This window comes from Bufo gargarizans, unplaced genomic scaffold (genome assembly GCF_014858855.1).
Source record: "Bufo gargarizans isolate SCDJY-AF-19 unplaced genomic scaffold, ASM1485885v1 original_scaffold_2202_pilon, whole genome shotgun sequence".
Taxonomy (NCBI): domain Eukaryota; kingdom Metazoa; phylum Chordata; class Amphibia; order Anura; family Bufonidae; genus Bufo; species Bufo gargarizans.
Genome location: NW_025334685.1, coordinates 334,542 through 355,383, shown reverse-complemented (window position 1 = coordinate 355,383; position 20,842 = coordinate 334,542). Strand labels below are relative to the sequence as shown.

The 20,842-nt window shown below is 43.6% G+C and overlaps 1 protein-coding gene across 1 annotated transcript in view; it reads left to right on the top strand.

The window, feature by feature from the left end:
• Window positions 1–20,842, top strand: part of LOC122924071 (histidine--tRNA ligase, cytoplasmic-like) — a 94,183-nt gene that overhangs the window by 58,818 nt on the left and 14,523 nt on the right. The window contains exons 8-9 of the mRNA XM_044274987.1: window positions 2,706–2,804; window positions 19,568–19,661. Coding sequence (XP_044130922.1) covers window positions 2,706–2,804; window positions 19,568–19,661 — 193 coding nt within the window. The remainder of the gene's footprint in view (window positions 1–2,705; window positions 2,805–19,567; window positions 19,662–20,842) is intronic.

Here is a 20,842-nt window from a genome sequence, read left to right as displayed (position 1 = left end):
ATGTGGTCTGAATGAGCCCTAATTATATAGATCTAAAGATATGATGTCCTTCTTTTTGCAAGTTAAGTATATATAAAGAATAGAAAACTCACATCACCGATTGGGTTAACATTATCTGACTAGGACACCTCAGCTGGGAAGTAAGTTTCAGCAAAAAGTAATCAGAGTCTCAATCGGGAAAACATTTCTACGCAAAGCGTCCTTCCGTAAATGAACCTCAAAGACTAGCTGAAAAGTTCCAACTTTTATACTATTTAACCAAAGGGCTTCACCCCCTGGTGGAATGTAGCCAGCTTATACAATCAATAAGGGTCACTTAGTATATCTTGTTTCTTTTTATTATTTCGAACCTTGCAGTAGCCAATTCCCAAATCTGCAATAAATTAGAAACCCAAGATAACCTTGACAGATTTCCTCACCAAGCCATTTGCAGCATTTCTCAGTCAGTATAGTGTGCAGTTTCATCACAGTGTATTTCACCCAATGAGAGCCGGCCCTCTGACCCCCCCTTCCTCTGTACGTGCATGCTCCCGACAAGAAATCATTGTCAGACTGTATATTAAGGGAGTCTTGGAGTGTCCCTGCCCCAGATTGTGAGAAGCCATGGAAGTGGTTTGTCACAATCTGTTTGTTCTCTCCACTCATCATCACCCTCACAAATATAAAAGCTGTGCTCTTTCTGCTAATTCAGCGCTGGCAGACGAGATTTGATGCTGTAATCACACCTGCTGCGCTAGACACGGATAGCCCTGCACACAGTGAAGATCTGCTCTTCACTGTTCTATCTGTGACTAGCGCTGCAGGCGTTGTTACAGCATCTCCTGCCAGCGCTGCATCCAAGCTGAAGAACCATAGAATGCAGATGGCGAGGGAGCGCCGGTGATCCATAAGAATGAATGGGGAGTGCACTCTCATATGAATGAATGGAGGATGGCCGCCATGTGCGCCTCTCCCGCCTTCATTTCACTTTCTCTGTGGCCAGGAGCTAGGGCGCATGTGCAGGTAGCAATGTGTGCTTGCTTCCAACAGCTCGACTGAAGGTATAAGCAGCAAGAAGAGGGGGCACCACGCCTGCACAGCCACCGCAGTTAGTGTGAGAGTGGTGGCCGGATCCCCTGTCAACGGGAGTAAATAAGGGGGTCAGTATTTTCAAAATAACTAGACAGAGAAACAAAATCGTCAAAACAAAGTATTTGCAAAGTTGAAGATGTTGATATGATTTACCATAGATTTTTGTGATGAGACAACCCCTTTAACTCTCTTGCCCAAAGATTTCAAGCAGCAAGTCTCTTTGTTCATTTTCAAGTCATAAGGATTCTATGAAATAAGTGCGGCATTACCTTGTACAACCAATTTCAGACCTGTCTTCTTTCTTCAGTTTATCAGTTAACATGTACAAAGTCTTCCACAAACATTTCAGACAAGTTTCTTTTGTTCATTCCATCAGACAAAAATGGACAAGGTCTCGCCCAAACATATCAGGATAATTTTTTATTGGACCCAATGGAGTCCAAATGATCAGAGACTCCATCTTCACACTATAGTGGTTCTGTCATATTTCTTCCAGCTCATCTTAAACTGTTCTCCTTTTCTTCCACTCTTAAAGTGTAACGGTCATATTTTTGTATTTTTTTTTTTGCTAATGTGTAGGAACAGAGATAGAAAACATCTTTGTGATTTAGTTTATTTAGAGAAATCGTACATTTATACTAGAACACTTGGCGACAAATGTCCCTTAGCAGCTCTCTAAATAAGCGTTGCTAAGGCACATCCATTTTTCTAATACAGTGCAGTGCTGTACTGACTAGGAAGACGTGCTGGGCTGCTGCCCTCACTGCTCCCTCATATAGTGGGAACTGTAGCATTAATATCTGTAGATAAAATATATATTTATATTCCTTTCTCACTGATCAGGGATTGCTTCTGCTGTATTCCCGGCACGCTGAGTGAGAGATGTCTGAGCGAGCAGTAAGCGCTCGCTATTGGCAATGCAGGGAGGCAGGGGAAGCTGCTGTACTGTATATAGGGACAGTTGTAGTAGCCATAACTTTTTTTCATTTGGTTATGTAAATACTTTTGGCACCTTTTTTCAGTGGTACATTGGGTTTTATTTTTATGTAACTATAAAAATTAGCACACATCTGCAGCACAGACATTTTTAAAACATATGTGCAGGCCCGAACATGTATAGTCAATGGGGTGTCGGTAACGGGTTAAACAGGGTTGTACAGCATAAGAAAAACATGGCTGCTTTCTTTCACAAGTATGCCACACCTGTCCATTGGTTGTCAGGTATTGGAGTCCAGCTCTGTTAAATTGAATGGGGCTGAACTGCAATACCATAAACAACCCGTGAACAGTTGTGTTACTGTGTTAGTTCAAAACAATAGTAACGTTGCCAAACTACTTAGGTTCGAGAGATTACAAAAGCATGCCGAAAAAAATAAAGAAACTTTTTGCTTTCCATTACGGTCTTTTTGCAATTAATTGAAATGTCCACAAACAGACTTCAACATCCAAAAAGCTTAGATAGAAAATGAAGGGACATATCACCACTGCTTGATGTGGGGGAAGTATTATATTTAGTGGCAAACATCAGGAAATAGGTTGATGGAATTCTATTTGCCGATTTGTTGCTATGATTTATTGCACATATACATGATTTACTCTGCCGTACTTATAATAGATGTTCTGGATTCCAAAAGGTAAATGACAGAAGACTTCTCTATGGAATTCTCATAACCTGTGGTGTTCCAGATGCCAAATTCAGAACGGTGTGCACCTCCATTGACAAGCTGGGCAAGGTAAATGTAGAGCCTTAGATTGATAGAACATAAAATTGATTTGTCGGGATTGCTGACTCTTGAAGGAGGGTCAGTGTCTGTTGTTAGTACCTGTACTCTCGAAGTGCACAGTAACAGGGCTCCACCTGTTTACATTGTGTTAGTTTAACTGGCAGCTCATTGTGATTCAATGGATGTCTGCAGATGACCACAGCTATTGTGTTTTCCATGTATACACAATATATCTGTCACTGATGCAGGAAGACTTTGATGGTTTAGGTGAAGGAGGCCATCAGAATATGCATGAGACCAGCCAATAGCACTACGTGCATGCATTATAATCTCTTCATATTTCTCCTCGGCTGCATGCACAGTACCCTGCAGTGTATCTCCGAGTAGGGGAATAAATCACCTCCGGTGAATGCAGAGACCTTTTCTGATAACAAGGCAGCCATCAGAAATTCATCATTATAAGGTATAACTATTACTCAGTACATCGTGGGCATGCCACAAATTAATGTCAGATCTGCCTGCTATAGATTAAGTTGTGCAGGGCAGGTATTAATCTTCGGCACGGCCCGGCTGAAGTGTGTAATGATTGAGCGCACTTGTAATGATGCAAGAGATGCATAATATTCCATCAGCTGCATTGTGATAAAGTACACATTGATCTGTGCTACAAAGTCTCTCCCTTATTTTTTTTCTTAATCCAAGCGGTGTATTCATCAATCTCTTGATATCGTCTCCCATGAGATAACACCCGCTGCTCGCTTTTTGTGAGAGCTGATGCATCAGTGTCACGAGAAGCTTTACTGGTCGCTGAATCAACCCCACAGACTAGCACAGCAGAAAGTGATATTATCTTGTGAGGGATAAGAATCTGGTGTTATATGAATAACCCATCAACCCAGGGATATGAATGATATCATTCAGCATGTCACCCAACTTTCTGCTCCTCCATGCATGTGAACCAGAGGTCTGCAGGCTGTGCCTCTCTTGCTGCTGTTAAAAACTACAGTTTCCATCATGCTCTGGGTATTAGGGGATTTAGCACTGGGCGATTATGGTCAAATGATCCAGTAAAGCATTTCGAGCAATGGAACGATAATTCAAATTATCGTTTGTGGGCGGCACATTCCGTCATGTGAAGGGGATGTAATGGAAACTTATGAACTTGACATAATGTCGAATACGGCAAGTTGTGAATGATTGTTCGTATGGATGTTCATTCACCTAGTGCAGGGATGGGCAAACTGCGGCTCTCCAGCTGTTGTAAAACTACAAATCCCATCATGTCCTGCTGTAGGCTGATAGCTGTAGGTGTATACTGGGAGTAGTAGCTGGAGAGCCGCAGTTTGCCCATCCCTGATCTAGTGTAAAAGACTTTTAAACAAGCCTTGATTGGTTTACTACAGTCATGATCGGTGCCAGTGTCATGTACACGCTGTCCTAGCTCATGACATGGGTACATATGAAAGGGGATCATCTATCTCCACTTACTCCATCTTAAACGCACCTTCCAATTCAGTCTGCAAATCGAAGTGTGTGTTACTGCCGGACAGTAGGTAATGGGAGTGGGCAAGAAACATTAAATAGCTGATTGTCCTCCCCCACTCGAGTGCATGGAGGACATTCACTTTTGGTATCTCCCAGGGAAAGAGAACCATCTCACTAGGGCCAACTTTTGGAAGTAGCTTCCAATGAGCCAAAGTCTGACTTTTTAACAAACCTCGGCACATGTCAAGGTAAATAACCAAGCCAAATATCCATCCATAGACAGCTGTTTTGGGGTGTTGCTCCTCACCAGTACAGACCAGCATTCTGGTTTGCTGAGTTTGATGCCTTGGATTTAGCTTAGGCAAGATACTGGCTCTACTTATAGAGACCATCTGTGTATGGAGATTAATTGGCAATGCTCCTTGGGATAAAAATATGTCTCCATACACAGCTGGTCTCTATAAGAAGAGCCAGCAACCTGCCTAAGATGTTATTTGAAGGCAAGACAAATCCAGGCTTGGGTGTGAAATCTCACACTTTGCACTGGGCAAGAGATGTACCCCTAATGCTCTGGCCACGTAGTCCAGAACACACATCTAGGTGTGTGAACTATAAAAGTGGCCTTTCCTACAGAAATTAACCCTTTTTTGTCACCAGTGACATACAGCCACGTCACCTATTCATGACATTTAGTTTCAGGTAATTTATCTGCCTGTTAAAAATATAATTATCCACTCAGAAAAGTTAATGAACTTAGGCTCTAGTCCTGTGATGGCTAATATCCGGCACTCCAGCTGTGGTAAAACTTCAACTCCCCAGATGTACACTTGCTTGGCCGTTCTCAGTTCTCAGAAATCCATAGAAATGAATGGAGCATGCTGGGAGTCGTAGTTTGACCACAGCTGGAGTGCTGGAGATTAGCCATCGCTGCTCGAGACACGTCAAGTTTGGAGCCTTCCATTGGAGGTATATGTCACAAGTTTTCCCAAAGAAGGCTACAATGTATCCCACTGCATAGGGACACAGTGGGATATGTCACCTTTTCAGTCTCTGTCCCCTATCTTCGCATAAGCAAACACAAAACAAAAACCTGAGCATCCCCATCACTGTTGCTCATGGTGGTGGAGGTGCCTGTGAGTCTGTAGCAGCAGAAGTAGGAGGGGGCAAGAACCTGCATGCTCCTGTTACCTTGTGACCTCCTGCTTCATTGCTGCCATGGCTGCTGGAATCTAGAGTCCATCTTGCCCTGCCAGCTCCATGATAACTTCCCATATGTATATTTATAACATGCTGCCATTTTCGCGTCACGCAGAGATGATGGATGAAAAACAATGCTTATGTACACAGACCCATAGAAATGAATGGGTCAGGATTCAGTGCGGGTGCAATGCATTCAATTCGCAAATTGCACCTGTATAAAAAAAACTGGCTCGTGTGATAGGGGCTTTACACATGCTGTGTTAAAAAAAGAGGACAACCACTAGTGGCAGTGTGCATAGAGGTCCTTGCCCAACTTTCCATGAACTACAGTGTGCCCTGCTGCTGTATTCATTGTCTAATCATGTGGATTTTTCTCATGTGTAAAATCATAAAAAAGAAACTGCTCACCTACTGGTGATGTTCCCATGGTCTCTGCTTCTGTTTCCTGGTCTCCAACCATGACATGTTGACGATTTGATTGCTACAATCATATCTTGACACACAATTGTTGGACACCTAAAGACTAAAATTGGTGGAGAAATGTCACAATGGGAGCATCAAAGGATTGATGCCTGTTTTAGGCATAGAAAATGGTCTAAATGAATACGCCAACGTTATGTAGGAGCTGGCGTCTAAAATGCGGTCTTAACAAATGAACCCCTCGGTCTTGTTGCAGATTCTGACTTCCCCATTGAACTCGGTGGAGGATATCTGCAACAAATCTGTGATCCGTTTTCCAGCAGTGTGTGGATTAGATTTGTTAAAGGGAATCTGTCAGCAGATTTGCACCTATGAAACTGGCTGACCTGTTGCATGTGCACTTGGCAGCTGAAGGCATCTGTGTTGGTCCCATGCCCACATTACTGAGAAAATTAAGTTTAACCCCCTTCCCGATATGTGACGTAATAGTACGTCATGGAAGTCAGTGACTTCCCGCATTTTGACGTAATAGTACATCATGGTGATCGGGCGGGCACCGGAGCGGTGAGCACCCCATCACTGCAGGGGTCCGGCAGTCCCTGATAGCCGGGCCCCTGCTGTATCCACTGGAATCGCTGTTTACAGCGATGCCAGCGGATTAACCCCTTCTATGCCGCGGTCATCGCTGACCGCGACATAAAAAGTGTTTGCTGCAGGTGAGGGAGCCCATCGAGTCCCCGCACTGCTGTGCATAGGCTTCCCAATGCCTTGCACGGCATCAGGACCTGCCTTCTACCGGAACCGAGGAGATCTGAGGCTGGATCTCCTAGGCAACCTGTTAGTGTATACACTACACTAATAGGCAATGCATTACAATACAGATGTATTGTAATCCATTGCAGAGGGGATCAGACCCCCAAATGTTGACATCCCAGAGTGGGACAGAAATAAAGTTTCAAAAAAAAGTTCAAAAATTTGTTTTTAATAAAAAATAAACTTTCAAGTAAAAAAATAAATAGGAAAAACACACATTGGATATCGCCGCGTCCGTAACGACCGGCTATATAAATATATCACATGATCCACCCCTTCTGATAAACGGCAAAAAAAAAAGTAAAAAAAGGCAATTTTTGTCACCTTACATCACAAAAACTGCAACACCAAGCGATCAAAAAGGCGTATGTCGAACAAAATGGTACCGATAAAACGGTCAGCTCATCCTGCAAAAAATTAGACATGACATCTAAAACCAGTCCAGCGAAATCTGCCTTCCAAAAACCATATGGCGTTCCTTTTCTTCTGCAGCCTGCCGTGTGCCCTTACATCAGTTTACGACCACATATGAGGTGTTTCTGTAAACCGCAGAATCAGGGTAATAAATATTGAGTTTTGTTTGGCTGTTAACCCTTGATGTATTAAAGAAAAAAATTGATTAAAATGGAAAATCTGCTAACAAAGTAAAATTTTTTAATTACATCTCTATTTTCCTTTCATTCTTGTGGAACACCTAGGGTTAACAAAGTTTATAAAATCAGTTTTGAGTAACTTGAGGGGTGTAGTTTCTAACAATGGGGTCATTTATGGGGGGTTTCTACTATGTAAGCTTCACAAAGTGACTTCAGACCTGAAATGGTCCTTAAAGGATAACTGTCACATTTAGACCCTAATTAAAATTTTCATACATGTAGTTACTAATAACATGATATTCCATTATCAGTTACTATTAGACTGACTTACCCCATATTTATTAAGATTCATCACTTAGCAACCAGTCTGCATAAAACTGCAATTTTGCTATTCAGTTAAGATGGCCACCACTGCCCTCACCCTGAGGCTAATCCCGCCTGCCCTCACTACCCACAATGCATTGAGCTCCTCACATGCACTAGCCAGTAACAATAGCCCCCCAAAAGTGTCAGTAACCAGAGCCCTCCCCCCTAAAGGTTTAATCTCCTGCAGCACAAAGGGGTCCTCTTACCACATGTTGCTTTCATTTATACACTGAGCAGACGGCAGATCTCCCTTCCCTGCTCTGCTCCAACTCTGCATTCTCCAGCTCTGCTGAGTGAGGGAGTGTCTGCCAAGCGCAGGGACAGGGAGAAGTGCACACAGCCCAGGCACTGTTATGAGCTACTGGGGAGGACCTGGCTTTAATCATTTACTTACAGTCCCTGGCTGTCAGTAATGTGACCTTGCACCCAGTCTGCTTCTGCGTGCTCCGTCCTTCAACACATAGACAGACCCTGCCTAGCAACCCTATTTTAAGCACAGGTAAAAGCAGGCAGTACAGGGAACAAAAATGTGGAATTAAGGGGTAATTGAATACACAGTGAACAGTTGAAATAGGGCCACCAAGGTGATATTAATCACCACAATCCAATACTCCCCAAAAAATAATCATACAACAGCTATCCTTTAAAAAGTGGGTTTTGGAAATTTTCTTAAAAATTTTAAGAATTGCTTCTAAACTTCTAAGCCTTCTAACGTCCTAAAAAAATAAAATTACATTTCCAAAATGATGCCAACATAAAGTAGACATATGAGGAATGTTAAGTAATAAATATTTTATGAGGTATCCCTTTCTGTTTTAAAAGCAGAGAAATCGAAATTTAGAAAATTGCAAATTTTTTAAAATTTGGGGGATTTGGATTTTTTCATAAATAAAGGTGAACTATATTGACTCAAATTTATGACTATCATGAAGTACAATGTGTCACAAGAAAACAATCTCAGAATGGCTTGGATAAATAAAAGTGTTCCAAAGTTATTACCACATAAATTGACACATGTCAGATTTGGAAAACATTACCTGGGCAGAAGGGTGAAAACTGGCCCGGGGTAGAAGGGGTTAATCTATGCAAATGAGCCTCTCGGAGCAATTGGGGTGGTGTTGTTACACTTAGAGGCTCTGTTCTCGCTGCAGTTGCTGTACCCTTGTGCGTTCCCTATTGACCAATAGAGAACGCTGCTAATAGCATGAAGTAACATGCTACTTCTCAAGCTTCAGAAAAAGACACAGCCATGTACACACAGGTTGCATATTTTTTCTCATTGAAATCAATGGAAATGTTACTTCGTCCTCCCATGTCCATCCCTGTTATGTTTATTATTAGGAAAGTTGCTAATTGTAAAACTACTACTCATATTTTTGCATTCACTACCATAGTAACATAGTTTATAAGGCTGAAAAAAGACATCTGTCCATCCAGTTCAGCCTGATATGCTGCAAGTTGATCCAGAGGGAGGCAAAAAAAAAACAGGTAGAAGCCAATTTTCCTTACTTTAGGGGAAAAAATTCCTTCCCAACTCCAATCAGGCAATCAGAATAACTCCCTGGATCAACAACCCATCTCTAGTAGCTATAGCCTGTAATATTTCCTTTCTCTGTGTGCTGCTGCACGGCTGCCTCTAACTGCTTATCAGTTTCTGCTATAACTCTGTGGTTCTGACCTCACTTCGTTGCCTAAGCAATTTGGTATTCTAGCTTGCTAGTCCTTGTGAAGTTGTGCTTTTCAGTCTGCCTTCTCATGTATTGAACTTTCTTTTTACCTACTGTGACCTTCTGCTGCCTGTCCTGATTTCTACCTGTTTACTGTATTGACCCTCCATTGCCAGCCTTGACCTTGGACTTGTTTTACATATTCGCATGAATTCTGCCTGCTTTGACCTTGAACAGTTTCCTGACTATGAGTATTGCCTGATCCCTCGGTGCTTTGTGCCAGAGTCTCTAACTCCCATGGGTCAAACTGCACTGGGACTATTTCAAGAGGTAGCTTCCTGGTGTCTCCCCTGCACTAACGGCCAGATCCCCTATACAGGTGTTAAAGTGTGGAAACCAGGGGAGTGGCAGGATAAACCTCTCTAAGTCTAGCCCAAAGCCAAATCGTTTAGTTCAGGCATGCTCAATCTGCGGCCCTCCAACTGTTGTAAAACTACAACTCACATCATGCCCTGCCGTGTGCGGATACCTGTAGGCTGTCTGGGAATTGTAGTTTTGCCACAGGTTGAGCATCCCTAGTTTAGTTGATGAAACAGTGGATCCAGGGCCGGTGCAAGGATTTTTGCCAACACAAGCGAAGCTACATTTTGGTGCCCCCCCTCGCAGCTCACCTGCGAGGGGGGGCGCCCACCTCAGGTCAGACCAGCAATCAGACCCCCAATGTTAATCAGACCTCAGCTCACAGCCCCAATCATACCCCCAATGTTAATCAGACCTCAGATCAGACTCCATGTCAGCCATCAGCCCCCCATGTCAGCTATCATGCCGCCATGTCAGCCATTAGCCCCCCATGTCAGCCCCCCATGTAAGCCTTCATGCCCCTATGTCAGCCATCATGCCCCCATGTCACATTTCTCCCCCTCCATGTCACATTTTTCCGCCCTCCCCCAGGGTGCGCCCTAAGGCAGCTGCTTGGTCTGCCTTATGGTAGCAACTAGGGGTGCACCGAAATGAAAATTCTGGTCCGAAACCGAAAATTCAGGATACCCCTTGACCGAAACCGAAACTGCCTTTTTGCCCAAATACTTTTAAAATACTTTTTTTTAAATGATTTTATTAATAATTCTTTTTCATGAATTTAATAAATCATATTACCCACCCACCCCATAACAGTGCCATCCACAGACCCCCACCCACCCCATAACAGTGCCATCCACAGACCCACACCCACCCCATAACAGTGCCATCCACAGACCCACACCCACCCCATAACAGTGCCATCCACAGACCCACACCCACCCCATAACAGTGCCATCCACAGACCCCCACCCACCCCATAACAGTGCCATCCACAGACCCCCCCACCTCATAACAGTGCCATCCACAGACCCCCGCCCACCCCATAACAGTGCCATCCACAGACCCCCACCCACCCCATAACAGTGCCATCCACAGACCCCCCCACCTCATAACAGTGCCATCCACAGACCCCCACCCACCCCATAACAGTGCCATCCACAGACCCCCACCCACCCCATAACAGTGCCATCCACAGACCCCCCCACCTCATAACAGTGCCGTCCATAAAATGTGTACAATTAATAGAAAATAGCGGGGAGGGACTGGGAGGAGGAGCTGGGGGCCGGTGCGTTCACTGTGCTCCGGCCCCCAGCTCCAGTAGTTATAAAATGTGTGCAATTAATAAGGATTCTATTCATGAGGCCCCCTCTGCAGTAGAACATTCAATATAGCCACATCCTACTCACAGGGCTGTTATCTTAATGCTGGCCGGCCGGGCAGAGGAGCGGCAGCGTCACAACTGACGTCATGTGCCCGGCCTACTTTCTGAATGAAGGAGGCGGCGCAGGCATGTGACGTCAGTCGTGACGCTGCCGCTCGTCTGCCCGGCCGGCCAGCATTAAGATAACAGCCCTGTGAGTAGGATGTGGCTATATTGAATGTTCTACTGCAGAGGGGGCCTCATGAATAGAATCCTTATTAATTGCACACATTTTATAACTACTGGAGCTGGGGGCCGGAGCACAGTGAACGCACCGGCCCCCAGCTCCTCCTCCCAGTCCCTCCCCGCTATTTTCGGCAGATATGTACAAATATCGGCCGAAATGGATTAGGTGCATTTTCGGCCGATATTTTCGGCCGCCGGAATTTCGGTGTACCCCTAGTAGCAACAGCCCTGAGTGGATCCACATCCACTGTTTCTTACATGTAACTGTGAATTGCATATTCAATATGGATTATGCTGCAGAAAAAGCATATTTTTCCATGTGAAATCTGTGACCACTTTTGCCTATAAGAATATAGCCTGAATGTGAAACAAAGAAACATACTGAAAATGTTAGTCGCCTTGTTGAAATTTACTTTAGTTGTGTGATGGTACATAAGGACGTAAGATTATGGATCAAGGCAGATTTTAGAATGTAGTCTTAGATAAATAATGCATAATATATAAAAGAGTTGCTGTATACCAATTAGAAAATTGTATCTCATCACAAACATCCTATTTGTCTTTATTTTACAAGCAGTTAGATTGCCATCTTGTGGTCATATCTGGTACTATGATTTTGCCATTCCAACACAGGAATTCATTCGGGCAGGTTTAGTATTCTTATTTAAAATGCTGACAGCATAAACAAGACAGTCTAAAGAGCACTAAATTTTCAATAGTGGTACATGCTGTAAAGTATATTAAATTTGGTACATAGCTAGACTTATCTAGCCCTTCACCAACTACTGTTTGTACTTAGGCCACTTCATAAGCCACACTTCTTCGTTGAGCTGAAATCCTGACACAGCTAGCCACAGTGAATTATTCTTTTTGGCCCATTTACTTCTTAAATAGGTCTAAAATGTGTTGTGACTTATTTAGTTTTGTACATACAAATACTAGTAACTGTGATGGAATTACCGCATTACCGGACTATAAGACGCACCCAAACATTAGAGGAGAAAATTTGAAAAAAATATTTTTCATCACACCTCAGATCAGACTCTAAAAATAAGTAATTAGCATTCAGACTATAGGACGGACTTTTGGGGGGGTATAGTGCGTCTGAGTTGAGATGAGTTGACACACAAGTGGAAGAATACACAGAACAACTGACGCAGGTCAAACGCCACCTACATGAGATGGCCATATCTCCATGCTTTTACCTGCTTCACCTGTGCATCCAGTATAAAACTGTCTAAAAGAAAAGCTGTATGTGTTTCCCGTAGAAACCAGTGACTGCAGGACTTTCATAGTGCTCTTAAAAATTAAAGTCATCACAAGGATGCAGTATACAACGAGTAAAGGGCCGTTTCGCGCTAGCTTCACTTTCACAGGCTCTGACCATGAAGGTGTAGGATGTCTAAGGGGCTGAGATGGTCCTAGACCACGTGACACATGAACATATTGTCACTAGTCCAGCACAGTGTAGCACAATATACTGCCCAACAGAAACAAATACCACAGTGCAGCACAATATACTGCCCCAACAGAAACAAATACCACAGTGCAGCACAATATACTGCCCAACAGAAACAAATACCACAGTGTAGCACAATATACTGCCCCAACAGAAACAAATACCACAGTGTAGGACAAAATAGTGCCCCAATATAACCAGATACCACAGTGCAGCACAATATACTGCTCCAGCAAAACTAAATACCACAGGGCAGCACAGTGTCTGAGCCCACCAGTAAAATTCATTTGGGGGGGACACTATACAGCTACATGAAAATATTACCAGACACCTGTTCTCAAATCCCTAAAACTCCAGCAACACCCTTTTTTTCAGTAGTAGCCAGTTGCCCAGTGTGTGCCTTAGACAGTTTTTGCTGGAGACACTGAGTTTCCTGCTGACTGGCGCTGGCCTTGGACTAGGGCTCTCTTGGACTGTGAGCCAGGAACACAGTCATACAGCAGCAGCAAGATAATTGATTCTGGGGGTTCCTGCAGCAAAATCAAGAACGCGAGTCACAGGTTAAAGAGGATACTGGCTGGCCTGCCTCTGTGCCTAGAAGTCATTTCAGCTGCCTGATGCGTCTATAATAATAAACTGGGTAGTTTGTTAAAGGGGGTTTACGGGACTTATATACTGATGACCTGTTTTCAGGATAGGTTATCAATATCTAGTGGGTATCTGATCAGCTGTTTTGGCCAGCTACCCGCGCTGGAAACTATACATTGGATAGAAAGCTCCATCCACTTTGTAGTTTCCAGTGTTGGTATACAGCAGCTCAGCTCCCATTCACTTGAATGCTGAAGTACCCTGGAACACTACACGGTATCCTGGAGCCACTACAGTGGACAGAGCCTTCTGCTTCTGGATCCATCCTTTGTAGAATTTACAATGCCAGCAGCGGGCCAAAAACAGCTGATCGGTGGGGTCTAGGACCCCCACTGATTTGATATTAATTATCTATCCTGAGCATTGGAATCCCAGAAAACCCCTTTACGCATTCTACCATACATGTACGTGAGGGAATGCGACTTCTTGCCACAGCCTCATGTGCATGTATGTGATGTGATCGGGCGGGTGCAGCAGCTGCACCCGCCCGATCAACAGCAGGGGCCCGGCTGTTACTGATAGCCGGACCCCTGCTGTATGCGGTGATGCCAGCAGATTAACCATTTCACATATCACGGTCAGCGCTGACCGCGGCACGTGTGGGTTTTACAGAGGGAGGGGGCTCCCTCTGACTCCATCTCCCCCCACGCTGCAGTGACAGGGGGTTGATGGTGGCCATGGCAGCTCTGATGCCTTACACAGGCATCGGAGCCTGCCAGCTACGGAAGCCCAGGAGATCCATCTTACTGTGTAAGATGCTGACAGTTCAATTCAGTATAATATAGAATGTATTGTACTGAATTGAAACAAAGATCAAACCCTTTTGTCCCATAGCGGGACAAAAATAAAAAGTTTTAAAAAAAAGTGGTGTTGTTTTTTATAATAAAAGGAAAATTAAAGTTTCAAGTAAAGAAAAAAAAAAGCCCCCTCACCATAAAATTGTGTTTAAAATAAAACCTGATATGACCTACTCTATAAAAATGTAATTCCAAGTGATCAAAAAGTCATAGACACCCCAAAATGGTACCAATCAAACCGTCATCTCTTCCCACAAAAAATTAGCCCCTACATAAGACAATCGCCCAAAAGGTAAAAAAAAACATATGGCTTTCAGAAAATGGAGACACTAAAACATGATTTTTTTTTTTCCTTCAAAAATGCTTTTATAGTGTAAAACTGCAGTACATTTTTTAAAAGTAGACATGTTCAGTATCTCCAGGTCTGTAAAAATAAAATAAAAACTGTGCAAAAAATATAAAAAAATTGTCACCTTTTATCACAAAAAGTGTAATACCAAGCAATCAAAAAGTCTTATGCAACCCAAAATAGTACCAATCAAACCATCATCTCTTCCTTCAAAAAATGAGCCCCTACATAAGACAATTGCCCCAAAAATATGAAAAATATGGCTTTCCGAAAATGGAGATTCTAAAACATGGTTTAAGAAAAAAAAAAAATGCTTTTATTGTGTAAAACTGAAATATATTAAAGTATTGTAATATTGGGTATCGTCGCGTCCGTAACAACCTGCTCTATGAAAATATCACATGATCTAACCCCTAAGGTGATTTCCATAAAAAATTTAATAAAAACTCCTGCCAAAACAACCAATTTTTTTTGGGTCACTTTTTTGCCACATAGTGTAATATTGAGTGATCAAAAAAATCATATGTACTCAAAAATGCTACCTATAAAAATGTCAACCCTTTCCGCAAAAAATGAGCCCCTACACAAGACGATCAGCAGAAATTTTAAAAAAAAATAGCTTTCAGAAAATGTTGACACAAAAAACATTTTTTTCACAAATGCTTTTATTGTATAAAACTGAAAAAATTAATAAAAACAGACATATTGGGTATTGCTACGTCCGTAATAAAAAAAAAAAAAAAAAACTGTGCCAAAATAGCAATTTTTTGGTCACCTTGCCCCAAAAAAGTGCCATAATGAATCATCAAAAAATCATATGTACCGAAAAATGGTACCAATAAAAATGGCACGTGACGTAGTGAGTGGCCTCCTGCCTGCTTTGGCAGTTAGTAGTAAGTACCGTACTACAGCCTGGATGAATGAATTTACAGTTTAACGTTGTCTATATGATTACTACAGTGAGCGGGGCCCAGTGTAGTAGAATACAGTGACTGCCCTGGTCCCCGCTGCCATTACAAAACAAGATGCCGCCCCCCCACTCCCTGTATTGGGGGTCATTCACTACACAGGGACACTGTAATGGGGGATCTGTGGATGACACACAGCATAAGATGTCATGCCATTCCCAGATGCCCCCATAATAGTGCTATCCCCAGATGTCCCCATAACAGTGCCATCCCCAGATGCCCCCATAACAGTGCCATCCCCCAGATGCCCCCATAACAGTGCCATCCCCCAGATGCCCCCATAACAGTGCCATCCCCCAGATGCCCCCATAACAGTGCCATCCCCCAGATGCCCCCATAACAGTGCCATCCCCCAGATGCCCCCATAACAGTGCCATCCCCCAGATGCCCCCATAACAGTGCCATCCCCAGATGCCCCCATAACAGTGCCATCCCCAGATGCCCCCATAACAGTGCCATCCCCAGATGCCCCCATAACAGTGCCATCCCCAGATGCCCCCATAACAGTGCCATCCCCAGATGCCCCCATAACAGTGCCATCCCCAGATGCCCCCATAACAGTGCCATCCCCAGATGCCCCCATAACAGTGTGTCATCCCCAGATGCCCCCATAACAGTGTGTCATCCCCAGATGCCCCCATAACAGTGTGTCATCCCCAGATGCCCCCATAACAGTGTGTCATCCCCAGATGCCCCTATAACAGTGTCATCCACAGACCCCCATAACAGTGTTGGATTAGTGGAACTACAGGTAACAGCACTCTGCTAGTCAATTGCACAAAGATATAAGCAAACACTGAAAGAATAAATACTTGGTGGTCATACTTACTGCAAATGCAGCTAGAAGCTCTTTGCGAATATTATTTATTTTTCTTCCCCATAACAGTGTGTCATCCACAGACCACCATTAGTTCAAAACCCACCAAAAGCACACCTTTTGGTTAAAAAAAAAATTTTTCTTCTTATTTTCCTCCTCAAAAACCTGGGTGAGTCTTATGGGCCGGTGGGTCTTATAGGGCGAAAAATACGGTAATAACTATTTTATGAGGTATTAAAATCTGCTTTAAAAGCAGAGACGTTCAAATGTTTATTTTTTTATAAATAAAGGTGAAACATATTGATTCAAATTTACCACCAACATAAAATACACTATATTACGAGAAAACAATCTGAGAATCGCTTATATAAGTAAAAGCGTTTCAGAGTTATTACCACAATAAAGTGAAACATGTCAGATTAAGTGGTTGTTCACACGACCATTGCCCCTCCGTGCCCGTGCTGTGGATCGCAAATTGTGGTCCGCAATGCACGGGCACAAACTGTGGCCAGGCCGCATGCGGATCGCGGACCCATTCACTTGAATGGGTCCGCGATCCGTCCGTTCCGCAAAAAGATAGAGCAAGTTCTATCTTTTTGTGGTGCAGAGGAACGGAACGGAATCCCAGGAAGCACTCCGTAGTGCTTCCGTGGGGTTCCGTTCCATGCTTCCGTTCCGCACCGCATCTCCGGATTTGCGGACCCATTCAAGTGAATGGGTCTGCATCCGTGATGCGGAATGCACGCGGCCGGTGCCCCGTGTATGTGGGCCACAATATGGCAACGGTCATGTGAACAAGCCCTAATAATGTATGCACTATGTAATGAATATGAGGTACTTAGCAAATATATGATTTTTGATCAAAATCATTTGTGCCCATCCACCATGACCAAGTGACCGCTTTCTGGATGGGAACCTACTCTATAATGATAGCTCTCCCTGCCTGCCAGCCTCAAATTAATTTAGGGAGAGCAAGCTCCACATGTATACTGTGTCTGCTCGATTTGTTTCCTCCCTCTGTTCCAGCAGGCCTCCAGTTTATTCGGGGAGAGCAGACTACAGCTATATACACTGCACTAATTAAAACGAGCCTATGGAAAGGAAGGGTTACCTAGGAGTGCATAACCAAGATGAAGGCAGCCACACCTCCAAATTCATCCTGCAAAAACAAAACAAAAAAGTTAGGCCTTATGCACATGACTGTAACCATTTTTTGCGGGCCCATTGACTTCAATGGGTCTGCAGTCTGCATTTGGTGGACATGTATAGGACATGTTCTATAGACATATGGATGCGGAAAACATGGATGACTTCCGTGTAGTTTCATCATTCTTCATTTCATATTCGTGTGCTGACTTGTCTTTCGTTATAACCTTTAACACATGCAGCACAATGGGGTCAGGAGGATATAACTGTTAAGGGGTCATGCACACGACCCTATCTTGCATCCATGTCCAATCTCCATTTTTTGCGGATTGCACATGGACCCATTCATCTTTATGGGTCCATAAAAAAAAAATCCATGTCCTGTCAACATCAGTATGTTTGTTTTGCAAATTATGCAACATGTTCTATTCTTTTCCTTATTGCAGATGACAATAGTCATTTCTTGCGATGGGAGTGAGAAAAATGCAGAGTGCACATGGAAGGTTTCTGTATTTTGCAGATTTGTGATTTGCAGACCACAATACAGACACAGTCATGTGCAGGAGGCCTCTAGAGCAGGCATCCTCCAACTGCGGCCCTCCAGCTGTTGTAAAACTACAACTCCCACGATGACCTGATGTAGGCTGATACCTGTAGGCTGTTCGGGCATGCTGGGAGTTGTAGTTTTGCAACAGCTGGAGGGCTGCAGTTTGAGGATGCCTGCTCTATAGGGTTAAACTTTCTGCAGCATTGTACGTAGATTACAATAAGTCACATCAGTCTCTAGGGCTCACAACCTCTCTGTAGGCAAGCAGTTAAGATTTTTGGAGTGTGGAAGTAAACCAGAGTGGAACCCCTAACATATTTCTGTGCTGCACATAGTGTGTGGAAACCTGGGAGTAGGGCTACAACAAATACTCGAGTAATTTGACACAAAAAATCCTCGAGGATTCGTTTGTGTCACGTGACCATGGAGCGGGAGTGAAGCGCTTGCTATTACTCCCACTCTGTGATCTCCCGCTGCGTTCGGAATACTCAGCTTTCCAGCAGGGGGCCTCCAGTCACTCCACAGCACGTCTATGGTCCTGCGCTACACTGACCTCCTGACGTACGCACGTCGTGACCTGACGCGCTGTGTGACATCAGGCGCAGAGCAGCGCGGAACGATGCAGTGTCGGCGGCGCCCCTGCTGGAAAGGTAAGTTGGTGAGACTAAGGCCGGACGCCCGGAGTGCACAGCGTCATAGCAACCAATGACGCCGTGTACTCACTCCGGGTGTCAGGAGGAGCGGGGTTGGGGGGGAAGAGCTGATGGCACTGGGGTGGGGGAGAGCTGATGTCACTGGGGGATAGTTGAGCTGATGGCACCAGGGGGAACTGATGCACTTGGGCTGATCGCACAGGGGGGACCTAAGGGTGTTGGGGACTGATGGTAGGTGGTCTGATGAGTTTTTATAAAGGAAAACCGTCTACTAATTAATGTTTTCTTATTAGATTACTCAATTTCTAAAATAATCGTTTACTGCAGCCCTACCTGGGAGACGACCTCTATCTGTCTTTTCTTACTTGAATCTGTTAGTCCTTGATAACCGAACAGTGACTGAATAGAATATGCAAAGCCATCACACGAGAGGACAACTCAGGGACTTCTGTTTCCAGGTAGTACTGGTAATTTTATTGAGAGGAAATGTTCTCTAATGGCTTATACGTCAATATCAGGCAACATTGCAGTATAATAATATTACGCATTTCAGGACATGGAAGACATATGCAAGGATTCAAAACTGCTCCCCCCTACTTTGATAAATGTATCTGTTACCGAGCAGGAATATCATTTAAATCTGGCCTTGTGCTGGCACTTAAGGTCTGAAGTTGATTTAGAAAAAGCTAGACATTAGCACGTGACTGGATACAGGAGCTGTAATCGTCTATTTATAACGTTCTGATGTCACACAGTTTGGGTGACATTTTTCTCATTCATTTCTTGCTTGGTTTTATGATGAGAGAATGGATTTTCAGTGGTATCTATAATGGAGACTGTTGAGGACAAGTAACTTATGTATTTCAGATGTCTTTCAGGTTCCTTGGGACAAGGTCAAGAGTGAGATGATCGAGGAGAAGGGTTTAAGTCCAGAGACTGTAGACCGAGTGGGTGAATACATCAGACTTAACGGTATGAAGCATGGGTGCTGTTCTTAAAGATGCCCGTGATAAATGGTATGCTTGGAGACCAAAGAGCATTTTGTGTAGTTTCAGTGCTTATTTTTGCATACGTTGCAACCCAGAATAATTGACTCTCAGGCTGGCAGAAAGATTTTATCTGGTGGAAGCTAATTAAAGTGTAGTTATGCCTGTGGAAATACATCAGAAAAATGTAGAGTCCCAGCATATTGAAGCAGACATAAATTATAGATCCAATAAGGAAAAGCTTCAGCCTGGTCGGGGGAAATATATTATAGACTGGCAAAACACAGTCACATAGATTGTAAAATACAATGCATATAAAAGTTCCAGTTCATTTGAGAAAATTAGCAAAATTGCAGTGTGATGGGCTTGTCTTGAAATGTGTGTCCCCTTCCACGCATTGTAAATAATGCAACTAATTTGTAATATAGGCTTATTATTTATGCATTTCATCCTTTTTTTCTGCCTTTTGAGTGATACTAAAAAAATTAACAAAAGGCAAGTACAAGGACATCCTCCTCTTGGGGAGCATGGCTTATGCTGATTTGTATGTGACTGAAGGCAGCTTGTTGTAGCAAATATAATCTACTACTCCATAGAATATGGATGCCAGGCACGTTTATCTCCGGCTCTCATCTCTGTTCTCTAGCCAAGATAGAAAGGACCTAAAAAAAAAAAAAGGATACCAATTTTTTTTTTTACAAGATTGGTCATTTTAGGATATTTCAGGAAGGCCCCTTTCAGACTAGCGAGTTCCACGCATCGGACTCGCAGTGTGAGTATGCAGCAGCTCCCATCCTGACCTCCAAGCACTGCCATGGTCATAAAGCATTATATTGAATTATGATGCCATGTAACCCTTACAGTTCTGGAATGTATTGGATAACACTGACAGCAGTATATGTCACTGTTATACAATACATTCCAGAACTGTAAGGGTTACGTAGCACCATAAATCAATATAATGCTATGTGACCCCAGCAGTGCTTGGGAGGTCAGGTTAGGAGCTGCTGCATACACACACTGCAAGTCTGATGCGTGGAACTCGCTCGTCTGAAAGGGGCCAGACTTGCTGGCTAATTTGAGTCACATTTAGTCCTCCCTGACAGGTTCGCTGTGGCCCCTTCATTGTGCTGATCAGCAGGAGCCCTGCATGTTGGACCCACACAA